The sequence below is a fragment of the Crocuta crocuta genome, unplaced genomic scaffold, assembly GCF_008692635.1.
Source record: "Crocuta crocuta isolate KB4526 unplaced genomic scaffold, BGI_CrCroc_1.0 scaffold30, whole genome shotgun sequence".
Taxonomy (NCBI): Eukaryota; Metazoa; Chordata; class Mammalia; order Carnivora; family Hyaenidae; genus Crocuta; species Crocuta crocuta.
In genome coordinates, this window is record NW_027528345.1 from 4,695,627 (window position 1) to 4,709,773 (window position 14,147).

A 14,147-nucleotide genomic window follows, 5' to 3' on the forward strand; every position below is an offset into this window, starting at 1 on the left:
TTAAATGATTATAACAATTTTGGTAATTAGTTTCTCTTCACACATAATTATTACTAGATCAACATTTCCTTAAAAATAAAGCCATTACTATGCTTATAGTTCCAAAAATCTAAAACATTGCTTAAGATGTAGCAGATACTCAATACATATGCACAGAAATGAACACTTTTGTAAGCAACATGGTGAAGTACCTGGTTTTCTCCCCTATATTTTTTCCTCTAAGTTATAGTGGCTTGGGGACTGGTCATAAATTTACATGGTTTTGTTTCCTTTCAGTGCTAACTGGTAAAATGTTTTGGCACTCAGTTACATAACATAATAGATTAGGATTATACTTTTTTAAAGGCTTAAAAGATAATCAATTTCTAGTATGTTACTGTTCCAGTCTAAAAAAATGTAGTTATATATTAATTCATCTATTTTTTAGATACTCTTCTAGTGGCCTATACTCGAGCACGTTTAATTCTAGTTCCTGTTTTCCAGGGATAACTACAAATCATTTACTTTCAATATATTCCAAAATTCCAGCTTCCTGTGCATTTCCAGAAAAACTTCAACGATGCTTATAAGGAACAAAGACCCTATTTTTGAAACCTGAATGGGCCCACGGAAAAATAGCTTTCGGTCTTTTTAAAAAAGCATGCTGAAGAAGGGAAATGTGATAGTATCTTGGTAAAAGATACAAATAGACATGAGGTGGCTTATTACATATCTAAATGCATCTACAAAACTACTTTGAATTCCAAGCTACTGGGGAATGCTATACTGAAGCTCTACCTTGGAAATTTTTAAATTTTTTGGATCAGAATCTGACAATGGGGTTTTCCTAGCATAAGGTTTCAATAAAACTGCACAGGGAGAAGGGAGACTAGCTCTATCCAGAGCTATGTGAGAAGGGAGAATAGCTCTATCCAGACTCTATCAGAACTTCCTTTTAAGTTGTACTAGAACATGGTAGCCTGCTAAGAATCTTGCTTTTCTAACTCAAAGGCTTTTCTCCAACAAAACCCTCATGTTTCCAAATACTTAGGCAATCATTTGTCCTCACAGTGACTCCTCTGTATTTAACAGTGAGGAACTTATAAGTAGGATACTTCCATCACATTTTCTATAACTCACTCCACTGCAGGAGACTTTCTGTTCAAGTAAAAGTATTAGAAATTTGCCTAAAGGCTTGTAAGGAAGCTTTTTAACTCAGAAAGGAACCTGGTAAGAAATTGGAAGACTTAAAACAGGTGGTTCATGGAATCCTATTTAGATCATGCCATATTTTTAGCAACCTGCCTGTCTGCAGAGGGGCATTACAATTTGATTCATGAGTAACGCCAATCAAATTCCAAACACTTTCTTTTGATGACTATTAAAAGCAGCAAAACTAGTTTTCGCTTGGGCAAGGGTTTCCCAGTTACTTGAGCAACGATCTTTTTACCAAGCTGTATTGAAAGGCAGTAAGTGGGTATACATACAACTGGTTCCAATTTATTCTCATCGGTCAAAATTTTTATATAGAGTATTTTATATATGTAATTGTTTTTCCAAAATGTCCCTTCGTATTGTGGCATTTATACATACTTTTTTCCAGATACATGGCAAACACGTGTACCGTAGCCACAACCAATAATGTACTCAGATTTCATTAAAGAGTAAAAACCAGTAGAATATAAACTGTTTGGACACTTTTCCAAAGTCAGTTACAGTTATCACATTAGCATTGGCAAGTACAGAACATTCAAAAATAAATTCAATTGACTAAGGCAATTTTAGAACCTATAGGAATTTAGGAACCAATTGCTCTCAACGATTAAGAAAATTGGGTTTTAATTTTAGAGGTGGGTCATTGATAATGTTTTAGTCTTTATGGTGGTAGTTCTTCATAAAGCCTAGGAGACTCAATTTAATGCTATTTATAATAAAAGAGCTAGAGGAGACAATCTGTGTTTGCACTTACAGAAACTTGGGCAAGTCACTTCATATTGGACTCTCCATTCCACAACATGTAGAATAGAAATAATTCTATCTACCTAATTTCTTGAGAAAGGCAATATTGTTAAAAAGTCGGTGGTTTTGAAATAGATTTGAAATAGGATAAAAAATCTTCCACTAAAAACACAGATGTTGGGGCATCTGGGCAGCTCAGTTGGTTAAGTGTCCAACCTTGGCTTAGCTCAGGATCTCAGGGTTCAAAAGTTCCAACCCCACATAGGGCTCTCTGCTGTCAGCACAGAGACTGTGTGGGATCCTTGGTCCTTCTCTCTCTGCCCCTGACCCAGCTCACTCTCTCTCAAAAAACATAAAAAAACACAGATGTTACAGCCACCCTTTTTCTCCTAGGCAGAGTATAATTGTTATGTAATAAAAAAAATCATAAAGATGAACTCAGATTCATTTTTATTTTGAGCTACTCTATTGGATGCAGAAGGTTTTTCTCCCGTACAGTTCCTCCTAACACAACTGATCATGCCTAGGAAATAGCATCATACATACGTACACTTTGAATATGAAGAAAATATAATATAGTTGACTCCAGTTGTCTAAAGCAGAAAATTCCAAGACTTTCAAGAGGAGTCTTTCTCTAGCAGTATTCATTATTCCCCATTCCACAGAACAACTCCAGATCTCCAGTATAAAAGTGGAAGGAGGCAATAAAGAGAAAATGCAATGCCTATACTTCCTCTGAAAGGAGGCCACACTCCCCAATCTTTGCCCCTGAGGATAAAGAAAATGACTCCAGACTCAACCACCCAAGCTTTATATAGCCAAATGACTCTGGTGCAAGTAGTGTCCCAGCAACAACAACAACAAGCAATAAATTCTGTAGTATTTCCTTCTTGTGGGAATGGAGGGTTTTGGGGAATTCTAGAAACTCACAAGGGCAGAGAACAATCAACATTCTGGGAGCTCTAGAGAGTGGTTTTCAGGACGGCCTCTCTTAACTTCTTACTGGAGTGTCTGAAGACATAAAAGCTAAAGTCATTATGATTAGGAACTTATAAGAGATATTTCAAAACTGTTTTTTAGGTGTATAATGGAAATATCTTCATGATTAATTATTGAAATGTTTTAAGTCAATGCTACTTCAAAATATATTAACATCTAGGACACATGCCATATACCTGCCAGACCATCTGTCATATAGCATGTTTTTTCTAGTCTAACATGTACTTTTCAATTTTTTAGACAAATATATCAGTTTTTTCATTGATGTCTCCCATTGTGTTTTTTCCCCTCAAGTTTATAATGTATTATAGTTTTGTTCTACCTTAGTACAGTTCAACTTCTATTATCAGTAAGGTAAGAATATTTTGCTTTTCCTTAGGCTTTGGCATTCAGAGATTTAACATGAATGCCTTTGACAATGGTCATAGAAAATTAACATGAAATAATTACCAAAATTCAATCTGCCATCGGAAGTCAGCAAAGTTTTTCTTTGTTTTTTTTAGGTTTTTGTTTGTTTTTATGTATCAAACTGTCAAAGAAACCACAAGCCTGGACTCAAAAAGCTCCAGCTGCTTTAGTTGTAACATAAACCATAGCCCCTCGGTTACCTTAGCATTCCTAAAACCGGCTCCAACCCCCACCCCCACCCTCAAACAGCATCCTCCCAGAATCTTAGATGTGGCCATGAAGGGATGGGCAAGACTCGCCCAGAGAGCAGAATCAGGGTCCTTGGTGGCTGGACTGCCCAGAAAGAGGAATCCAAGAAGGTGATCAAGGACTCTCCTGCCAAGGTAGAGGTCTCCACAATCCCTTCTCAGAAGATGTCCAAAATGGATATAAATCAGATTCCTCTTTTTTCCGTAGGAAGTTTAAGATTAGGGTTGCTGTATATTGGGTTGGGGATGAAGACAGTGTCCCTACAAGGTGGTCTACTTATAGACGAGAGGGGTAGGCTTGCTATGCAGGAAGAACAAAACAAGTGGATATTTGGCCAACAGAAGGGCAGCCTGTGGTCAAGACTGCTAGTGATGACTAACATACATTCACTCCTCTCCCTGGTCCTCTCATGGTCCCTCATTTCCCAGCCCTTTCCATCTAGGTCGAGTGAGGCATCAGCAGAATGTCAACAGTAGGGTATCACTTTGGGACTAAGGCAGTCAAGAGCCAGTATGCCTTCTTCTCATTATTACTGTGGTAATAAAGCATTTATGTAGCTCATGAATATTGGAGTAAGTTTAATACTCTTGTACAAACATTACTGTACCACCAGTATCTAACAGTGGATAGTATGTAATAAATACCTCCTTGGATAGCTTAAGTGTATTTTGTGAAAAACAAGAAGTACAAGCAAAACAGGAATAAAGCCTTCTATAACAAGGATGCAATATAACCCCATATGAAAACACAACTGACTTATCTTTTAACCTATGCACTATTTTTTCAAGTATGTTCAAATACTTCAACTCAAGCTGCTAAAAATTTTCCTGCATTTATGACTGATGTAAAGAAGTAATGTAATTATTTTGTACATATTAAAAGCTGCTTTAGCTCTTTCATCTGTATATGTATCGAGCATTTCTATGTTCTCCATTGGGTGCTACCATCATCATCCCTGAACTTAAAATCTACAGAGAAGATCAACAGCTACAATTCACTGTATGATTCATAAGGAGTCGTCCAGTAGTGGAGCAAAGGCAGACCTGGTCAGCTTGGTCTAGAAAAAAATCAGGGAAAGGCTTAAAACTGATCTGAAGGATGAAGAGTTTAAGAGAAAGAGCATTCTAGACCAAGAGTAAATTTAAGTTCAACTCTTATACTATAAACCTATTCTAGAACCAAACACCTGTTTCTAGAATAATTATCTCTTCCTTGCCACCTATTCTGTCATTAGCTTCCTTGGTTAATGGTCACAGGATCATGCAGTCATTTAAGTAGGAGTCATCAAAATCATTTTGGTCTTCTAGGCTAACAGGCTAGCTTATAAGGCTGTTCAACTTCAATGACATTTGATAGCCATTAGTGAAGGGGGTTGTTATATGCACTGGGGGAAGTTTTGCAATTTCACGGTCCTCTGGCCACTAAATGCTAATAGCTTCCCCCATACCCCACCTCCCAATTCTAACAGCAAAAATGGTCTCCAAACATTACCAAGGATCACAAGAGGCAAAAATGCTCCCAGTTATCTCATCAAGATAAAGCTGCACGGCAAAGGAAATCAATCCATAAAACTAAAAGGCCACCAACGGAATGGGAGAAGATATTTGCAAATGACATACCAAAGGGTTAGTATTCAAAATTTATAAAGAACTTACCAAACTCAACATCCAAACAAATAACCCAGTGAAGAAATGGGCAGAAGACATGAATAAACATTTTTCCATAGACATCCAAATGGCTAACAGACACATGAAAAGATGCTCATTGGGGAAATACTAATCAAAACTACATTCAGATACCACATCACACCAAAGTAGCAAAAATTAACAACTCAGGAAAATACAGATGTTGGCAAGAATCTGGAGAAATGGGATGACTCTTGCACTGTTGGCAGAAATGCAAACTGGTGCAGCCACTCAGGACAACCACATCAAGTGACTTTTTTCCCCTCCCATAACTACAAGAGTAATCCTTTCAGTGACTCACTGCCCTCTCTGGTACCCTGCACAGTGTTGCAAAAGGAGAGGCCCCTCTTAACACATCAAATCCACCCACCACCACAGCTCAAGCCTCAAACTCTCACAAGTCCACGCTTTAATGCGATGTCTGCCTTAGCCTCATCGCCCAATCCATCCTCCATTCCAGCTGCACAGAGCCATAAGCTGCTCTTGGATTTCCAGAGCCACATAGAATTAATCCCTCTCAAAGTCCAGTAGAGGACTTTTCGAGCACAGGTCTCCATGTTCTTACTCTTACTCCTTCCTCTAAGTTCACACAGCACGCTTCCTGCACTCTTCTCAACAGCAAACAGACCTTGGCTAAGGGTTTGCATGCCTGGTGGCAGTCTATGGTGACCCTGACCATGCTGAGCATAACTGACCAAGGACCCCAGCCATTGGGTTTTGAAATCCATCCTTCTTCACACCCCAGCCATCTCTCAAGTGCTACTCCCATTCAGTGAGTGTGGCAAAGGATACTGAGAGCATGCTCCTCCTTAAAAGACATGGGACTCCTCTCCCAGCCCAATTCATCTTGGGGCAAGCTTCACTGAACCTTGCTTAGACTCCCCAGAAGCCTTGGATGCTTTTACCCAACCTTCTCATCCTCCCTCTGTTTCAGAGTTCACCACTCTCTCATTTCCTCTAACACAGGCACTTGCCCTATATAAAAATGCTTAGACACACAATCCCATCTTGTCACTCACTTCTCAGAGAACCAAAACAAACACTGGAATGTTAACATAAGAGACAGAAGAAATTCTCCCTGATAGAATACGTAATGGAGTATTTGATTAACTAAGAGGTCCTTAGGAGTTATTCCAAATATATGTGTGTATATGTATATACATTCTAAATTCTTATTTGGAATTTTGAATTATTCCAGATTATTCAATTATTGAGTTATTCCATATATATATGAATCCAGAATGGTATATGTAAGGATCCGAGCAAGGTTTGTGGTGGGCCAATAGACATTAGACAATTTTCCTAGAATACACAAAAACAAGTGAAGACCCAGATAGGAAATAACCACATAGAAACTGAACAAGCAACCACTAAAGCCAATCAATGATCAGGGCATTCATGCCTGACACGCTGCAGAATGGTTATGAGAAACTTCAAGTAAGTACACAGCGCCAGTACAACTTACTGTAGAACACCACTGTGGAAGCCAGATGCAGGGTCTGGTTTTAGGACATCTGGAAACAGTTTCTTTCAACCAAGAAGACTGCATTGCTTCAAATCCCACCAAGAAATAGTGAAGTTAATAGTCTAGGCAGTCGGGTTAGTCCCTAAGGCCCTTGGGAAGAAGGGAACCCACTGGGTCATAGGACAGGACTAGTCGTCCCAGGAGCTGTTGGGAAAAGTCTCTGTAACTAATATGTGCCATCCTGAAAAGTATACACCAAAAATTCAGCTTAGTAAATACGGACCTCTGCTTTGGCAAGAGCCTTAACATTAGGAGATAGAGAAAAGGACCATAAAGCCGAGCTTAGAGCTGAAAATAAGGGTAATTAAGGCTCGACAACCATACATTCTGTGACAGTTCATCAACGGGCTAAATAAGTTTGATTAGCCATTATGTTACTTACTGGTAGTCTTATGATCCTGTTCCATTTTTGGATCTACTGTAGACTTCAAAAAATGAATACATTTGTTTATATATGTTTGAAGGTGTTATACTAATGAGAAATTAAACCAAAAAGTACAAGTGATATACACATGAAAAAGACTTCTAGCAGACCCTATGCCCCTCCTGATTCTCGGGCCCCAAACACTTAAAACTAAGGAGGGCCTGGGTGGCTCAGTTAGTTGAGCATCTGCCTCTCGATTTTGGCTCAGGTCATTTTCCCCAGAGTCATGGGATGATAGAGCCCAGAGTCGAGCTCTTTGCTGAACTCGTATCCTGGTTGGGATCCTCTTTCTGCCCCCTCTTGCTCGCATCCTCCCCCTCAAAAAAACAGACAAACCAACCCACCAAGTACTAGCCATGGCTCAGGGATTTAGTGAAAGATATAAATACCAAGACTTCTGAAGAATGGAAGAAAGTTAACCATATAGAAATTAAAGTTCTCCTGTTCAGGGTTAATTCAACACTAGCAGTCCACTAAATGGAATTCATGTTGAAGTGTCTTTTTTTTAAGTAGCTGCATATACAGAGATATTTTAGTTTTCATCTCCATCCTCATTAGTCACCATAGAAAGGGTAAATGCTACCACAAGTAGGAAGATGGAAAATGAACCATCTTATTTAACTAAATAAGATGTCAAAGGGGAACTTCGTGGATTCCAAGAAAAAAAGGGTAACTAGAGGCAAAAAAACACATGGAAAAATATACATGTGCCAACTTCTCCACTGATGATGAAGATCCTAAGAGACAAAGGCATGTTAGTTTAAGGGGGCCGTTGAAAGAAGTGTTTCAGCAGGAAAGTGGGATTCAGGGAAGAAACCCTCTAAAAGGGATCCCCCCCCTCCTCCACACACCTTCCACAAAGTTAAAGGTGTGACAGAATTTGGCAAAGGGAAGAATTAAGTCTCCCTTGACTTTCAAATGCCATGGAGGATTTCAGACCCTTAGAGGAGTCTGGAAGGTTACCAGCAGCAGCAGCATCAGACCACCTTGCATGGGGCAGATACAACAGCAGAAGCAGAGTGAGTGGGCCACACAATGCAGCCACTAGACATGGAACAAGGGCCACAGCCCACAGGGACACGTAGCAGCAGGGAGAGCCCAGGAGCCTCAACTGAGCAGAGGCGGCCACAAGTCCTCAGGTCTAGAATTAAGGTGGTGGTACAACAGGCAAAACAACTTAGTTGCAAAGGACATCAGAGGAACTAAAGGGCCATCTCTCCACCTTCCTCCCAAACAATGATCTCAGAATAAACACTTTAAGGCCCTGTGTGGGGTCAGTTTCTGTCAATAGTCCATGTATCTTTGAATCTAGCAATGTAGGAAACAATACACATTAGTAATAAAGTGAGGAAACCAGATACTCCTTTCAAGATATTCAAGGAAAGTATTTAGGTACAACATTCATTTATAAATAAATGTCAACTTAAAGCCACAGAAGAAAGTAGAAGAACTTCGCTAAGTTTTAAGATTGAATCTAACAATCCTTCAGTAAACTTCAGCCTCAGTGGGTAATGGACTGTCAGGTCAAAGCTAGATCACAATCACATAACAAAGTCAAAGACCAGTCAGGAAGCAGGAAGGAACAGGGCCAGAAGATTAGTATTAATAACTTCACAGGCATTGTTTCAAGGTTGATCTGCAAACAATTCAACTGGTCCAGGTTGTGGGTGTCACAATTTTATCCAGGTCTAAAGACGAATCTGAGACCACAAAGAATTGGATATAGTGACAAATAGACTGTAGAACCTACCAGGAGTTCAGCTAGTTGAGGACACCATTACTCTAAAGGAAGTTAATGATTGAGTCAGGGTAGAAAGATATACAGTCATAAGTATATAGCTAATAGTGGCTCTAGTGGAAATATTAAAAAAAAAAAAAAGATCAAACAAATGCCACTCCTCTTATTAGGAATTTGGACTTTTACTTGGTCATGATCACTTACTAAAAGATTCTTAGCTGGTATTTGCTGTATTACTGGAAGTCTTCTTCCTACCGTGACTGATGTCCTCAATGCAGCCTTACAAAATTAACACTTACATTATGTATAAAGTTTTTAAAAAGTTAAAGTTTGAGAAGGTCAATAAATCTTTCAAAAGCAAAGTATATATACTTAAGTCAGAACTTAGACAATATCCAAATTGGCATAGTAACAGGCGAGGAGAACTCGCCTTTAGTCAAGACCTAAAAACAGTTCCAACTGTTCCTTGATTTCAAAAAGGGGAAACTGAATAATTTGAACTACACCAGCATTATGAATCAACAGGAGCAGAAACATCACTCCTAATAATGCTTCCCATCTGGAATGTTTTTCCATGCCATGAAATACTAAATCAAGAAAACATTAACCATGACAAATTGTGGTAGTAAATCTAGAATTTTCCAGACCAGTTACACATTCTGAAAGGTTCTAGGAATATTTTTCTTTCCTTTGATATATAGGTGGCTGTGTAAATATTAGCATGTTTCTGCCATTCTGATGTTGCAAGCTTTCTATTACGTTTATATACAGCAGAAAAGGAAATTGTTCAAGACATTCCATGTAAATATAGCTCGAAGTAGCATGGAAAAAAAAAAAAAAGGAGACCTTCCAAGATTTACTTAGTAATGACCAATACTCACACGCAGGAAAATGTCTTACATCAATTAACCTGAGAGGAAGCATTACATTTGAATGCTAGAATCTGGTAACCAAATTCCTAGAGATCTATTCTTGAACTTGTCTTTTACTAGAAGAGTTAGTGACATGTTTGTTTTAACAGTATTAACTATTGAAACCTGGGGTTTCAAAAACTTGGAATGGGAAAGTGGTAGACGTTATTTTCACTAACCGCTGATATTTAACACCGGCTTTCATTTTGATCATAGGTAGAACAGACATTGTGACTTTGTTACCAGTAGAAGGATACCCTTGCATCAGTTATGTAAGCTATCAGGTTTACACCTACTACCACTAGTTAATAGACCCCTCCCCAAGAAGATGGCTGGGTTGATGAAGTATTTAGTGTGTTGATGAAGTGTACAGTATGAAACAAGTTGTGTTTGTAACATTTTGATTACCGTTAGTATTTAAAAAGGAAGCCAATGAACATTTTACACATTTAAAGTTATGCTGAGAAAAGGTCCTGGGTTTCCCCACATTGCTGAAGAAGTTCATGGCTGGGGGTGGGGGATTGCTTAGAGTCACCTCTGCCTTCAAGGGAGAGGAACAAAACACAAAGAACCCACTCTTTATTTCCTCTCTCCACAATAAAGTGTTTTCCTTTACACAAGAATCTTTTACTCCTGTCACTCTAATAATCATTCCTCATTTACTGGCACCAGGTCTTCGTAGATAGCCTGTCAAATGCAGTAGAATTTAAACGCGGGCCAATTAAGTCTCTATGGCCATCCCCAAAATATCGAAAAAAGCAAACTTTTCTTCTGAGACCTCCTCGTCTTACATATATTCATTTTCATTTCTTTCTAAATTCAAGGAGATTTAAGTTCAGGGGAGTTGGCTTCAATAAGTGGTCCGGATTTGGGGTGTCTGAGAGAAATCACCTGCCCTTTTGGAAAGGACATTTCACATGTGGCTCAGGCCTCATAAGGCCACTCCCTGACTCACTAGCTTAGGATCTGGTTTCAGGAGTCTCCCACCTTTGCAGAAAGGGTTAGTTTTGCTCACGAGATCGAGACCACAGATCTTCCAAACCCGTCTCCCCATCGGAGGAAGGGGCGGCCTCAGTTTGGGTTCATCTAGGTGTTCATCCCTCAGATAACCCTCTCTGACCTCTCAGGTCACCATCAACTCGGAAAAACCCCATGATGAGCCTAACATAGCCCTTAACTAAGTCCCAAGAAAAATACCAAGGGGCCAGAGGGCACTTACCAGGCCTCCACAGAGGCTGAAGACGGCCATGTGATCCGCCCGAGCATTGACCTGGCCTCGATAGAAGCAGTGGCGGAGATCTGGGGACACCACGCTGCGTTCCTCTGGCCCGCGCGCGGGGGCTCCCAGGTGCACCTCGGTGTAGCCGGCGGCCAGGAAGGCCGCGTCCGCGCTCAGGTTCAGCTGGAAGAGCTGCCCGTAGGCGCTGATTCGGTAGTGGGTCCTAAGTGGCGTGGGCTCTGGTGCCTCCGAGCTCCGCTTCCTCCGGCTGAAGTGGTGGCTCTGAGGGAACACTTCGCCAAACTCATTGACCCGCGCGGGGGTCACCACTTCGTAGGAGGCCAGTGTCCTTACCAGGGCTTCTACAACCACAGAAATATGGCCCCTGAGCCCCCGGGCGTTTCCAACGTCCCACCCCCAAACTTCAACCGTACGTCCCAAGTTCAGATACACCCGGGGGCACGACCAATGCACACATCCTGACGAGCACGCGCGCACACACGAACACACACGTGCTCCGCTTTCCCACACCCCCGACTCTCTCCAGCCCTCCCAAGCAAAGACCCTGACACTCCCGGGCCTGAACAACTCACCCCCTTCTCCCAGCCCGCTTGGCTTCTCAACCGCCCACTGGTGCCCTCCGGGCGCGCGCGCCTCTCTGCCCGCAAGAGCCCCCACCGCGTGGTCCCGGGAGGGACACCGGTCCCTGGCACGCACAATTCCTCGAAACCCGGGGCAGCCGCAGCCTCTGGGGATGCTTGGGGCTGGCTGATCCGGGAGTCCCGCGAGCCCCTTGCACGACCCGGATCCTCACAGCGGGGCTGAGCCACCCGCACTCCCCTCGCCCCCACCTCGCTGCTGCAGGCGTCCCGCGGTGACCTTACCTTGCCTGGGGTGGAAGTGAATTTCCCAAGATCTGGTGATGAACAGCGAGAGCTGATAGAGCAGCCCCGTCAGCCACTTGGCCACCCGCATGGTTCCACCCAGGGGATCCCAACCGGGGAGGCCAACCCGAGCCGCCGGCCGCCCAACCCGGCTTCCCCGCGCTCCGCAACCTCTCCTCCCGCTCGCCCGCCGCGCTCTGCGCCGGCCGCCGCGGCGCCTTCAGCAGCCTCCGGAGCAGCAGTCCCGGCCCCGGGCCGGACCGTCTCGCCACAGCGCCAGCCTCCGCTCCCTGAGCCGCTGCTTCATCGCACTGCAGCCCCACAGCTCCCGGCTCGCTCTCGGCAGCCTCGCTCCGCTTCCTGCGCCCGCGCTGCCCCCAGACGCCTTCTCCCGAGGTCCAGATCCACGCGAGGAAGCGACCCAACCTAGCAGGAATGGTGCCAATATAGCCACCCCAGGCCGGGCGACCGCGGGGGAGAGCCCGCCTCCAGGGGCAGCGCGGGGCCAATCAGCAGGAGGCGCGGCCCGTGCTCAGCCTCCCGCGTGCAGCCCGCCCCCAACTCCCAGCCGCAGCCGGAGTGCGGTGCCCCGGGGCTCCAGCGCGGGGCGAGCTACGTGGTGTGGACCCGAGGGCCCGCTAGACTTCATCCCGAGACCCGTAACGCCCAACACCCACGCAAGCTGTGCGGCCGGGGTCCAGATCGGTGGTAGGTGTGTGAGGTTTTTTAGTTCTGACCATGGAATGAAAAGCATCAGTTGGAATAAATAACAGTTTCTGTTATTTACGTTTCTCGGTAATTTTAGGCTTCTCAAGCAAGACAAAGTAAGCTACAGCGGGAAGTTCCTGAAGGCGAGGGGTTCCTCCAATGAAGCTTAATGACCATGGCAAGGGCCCCTGTGTGGTCTGGGAATTTAAGAGCCTTGTAGGTGCAAAGGAGAAGGCGGGGTTGCAATCAGCAAGTACTTCTGGGTGTGAATTTCTGGGAGTTGTCTAAAGAAATCCGAAATGAACTTCTCAGTCTCCACAGTTCCAGAAGTTATGATTTCTTCCTTTTAATATTCGTTTCTGTAATTGAGTTTGTATAAAGGACCCCTCACGTTATAGAAACATCAAGCTCCACAAAACTTGCATCTGCCCCTGCTATTGTAGCTGCCTGTCATTTTATGAGACTTTCTGCTGGTAGTTTCACAGTGTTAATATGCCTTCCTTTTATGATAGCCACATGACCCCATATATCCTTACATATCTTCCTCAACCATTACTGTAGCACCGGATCCAGTTGCGTCACCTGGTGTCTGTTAAAGTCTATAACCCTTAGTAGCAGCAGAAAGCAATTGTCATTTCAGAACTACTCTCTCATTTCTCAAATCCACCTGTTTGATTTACAGGTTCTATATTGCTTCTCGTTGTAACCAGTATGCAAAAAAAGAGGAAGAAGTCGTCAGATTGTCTTGAAATCCAACCAAGGGGGAGAAAGAATGGAGGAGAAAAAGTGAAGGCGTATATGGGTTCATCTTCCCAAACACAAAGGAATGTCCTCTCCGTTTAGTTCCTGGCCTTCCTTCCTCCTCTGAGCTCTCAACAATAAAAATTCTGTTGACTTTGAATTGACCTTTGATGGCATGCCTCCTTACTTTTATATCATACACTTGGTCCATCTGTTGTTGACCACTAACGTGAACCAATCTTGTTTGAGGAAGGAGAGCTTAATTTTACTTGTACCAAGGAAAAGATCGAGCTGGGTGATGGTAATTCTTCCACAATCAATCCCCTTTTTTTGTACCCCTTCCTCCCAAGTGTCTTTTCATTCGTCACAGAGTTACAGACATCTCATTCTTTTCTCCTTAAGTTAAGCATATTGTTACTCTAAACAAAACAGATTTTACTCACACCTGTCTATTTAGCAGTTACCTTCAGTACATTGTAATTTAGAGTCATTTTAATTACATTGCCGTTCTAAATGTATCTTTACATCAGGAGCCATGCCTTCCCTCATAAAAATAACAGAAAATAGAACTTCACCTGTTTCGTTGGCTATCTGCTTAATGAAGGCAAAATTAATATTTCATTTCCATTACCAAATGTTTGTCACTCAAAGTAGTTTTCTCAATGGAGTTCGTGATTTTCAGCCTGTTCTAATGTTTTGGAAATGCTATTTTAAGAAT

General features: G+C 42.6%; 2 protein-coding genes across 4 annotated transcripts in view; one reads left to right on the forward strand and one right to left on the reverse strand.

The window, feature by feature from the left end:
* Nucleotides 1-12,083, reverse strand: part of ADAMTS20 (ADAM metallopeptidase with thrombospondin type 1 motif 20) — a 164,072-nt gene extending 151,989 nt beyond the window's left edge. The window contains exons 1-2 of the mRNA XM_077753231.1: nucleotides 11,981-12,083; nucleotides 11,097-11,458 (exon numbers count right to left, since the gene is read on the reverse strand). Of these exons, the coding sequence (XP_077609357.1) occupies nucleotides 11,097-11,458; nucleotides 11,981-12,071 (453 nt within the window). The 5' untranslated portion in view covers nucleotides 12,072-12,083. The remainder of the gene's footprint in view (nucleotides 1-11,096; nucleotides 11,459-11,980) is intronic.
* LOC144222683 (uncharacterized) lies at nucleotides 11,791-13,593 on the forward strand. Of its 3 annotated transcripts, XM_077753229.1 has the most exons (3): nucleotides 11,791-12,692; nucleotides 12,786-12,904; nucleotides 13,371-13,434. In XM_077753229.1, the coding sequence occupies exons 1-2, from the start codon at nucleotides 12,070-12,072 to the stop codon at nucleotides 12,856-12,858; spliced, it is 696 nt and encodes a 231-aa protein (XP_077609355.1). In that variant the 5' UTR covers nucleotides 11,791-12,069; the 3' UTR covers nucleotides 12,859-12,904; nucleotides 13,371-13,434. The 3 variants fall into 3 exon arrangements, with proteins under 3 accessions (XP_077609355.1, XP_077609356.1, XP_077609354.1); XM_077753230.1 differs by lacking the exon at nucleotides 12,786-12,904 and having other exon boundaries at nucleotides 13,371-13,593; XM_077753228.1 differs by lacking the exon at nucleotides 12,786-12,904 and having other exon boundaries at nucleotides 11,791-12,688; nucleotides 13,371-13,593.
* Nucleotides 13,594-14,147: the final 554 nt, after the last annotated feature.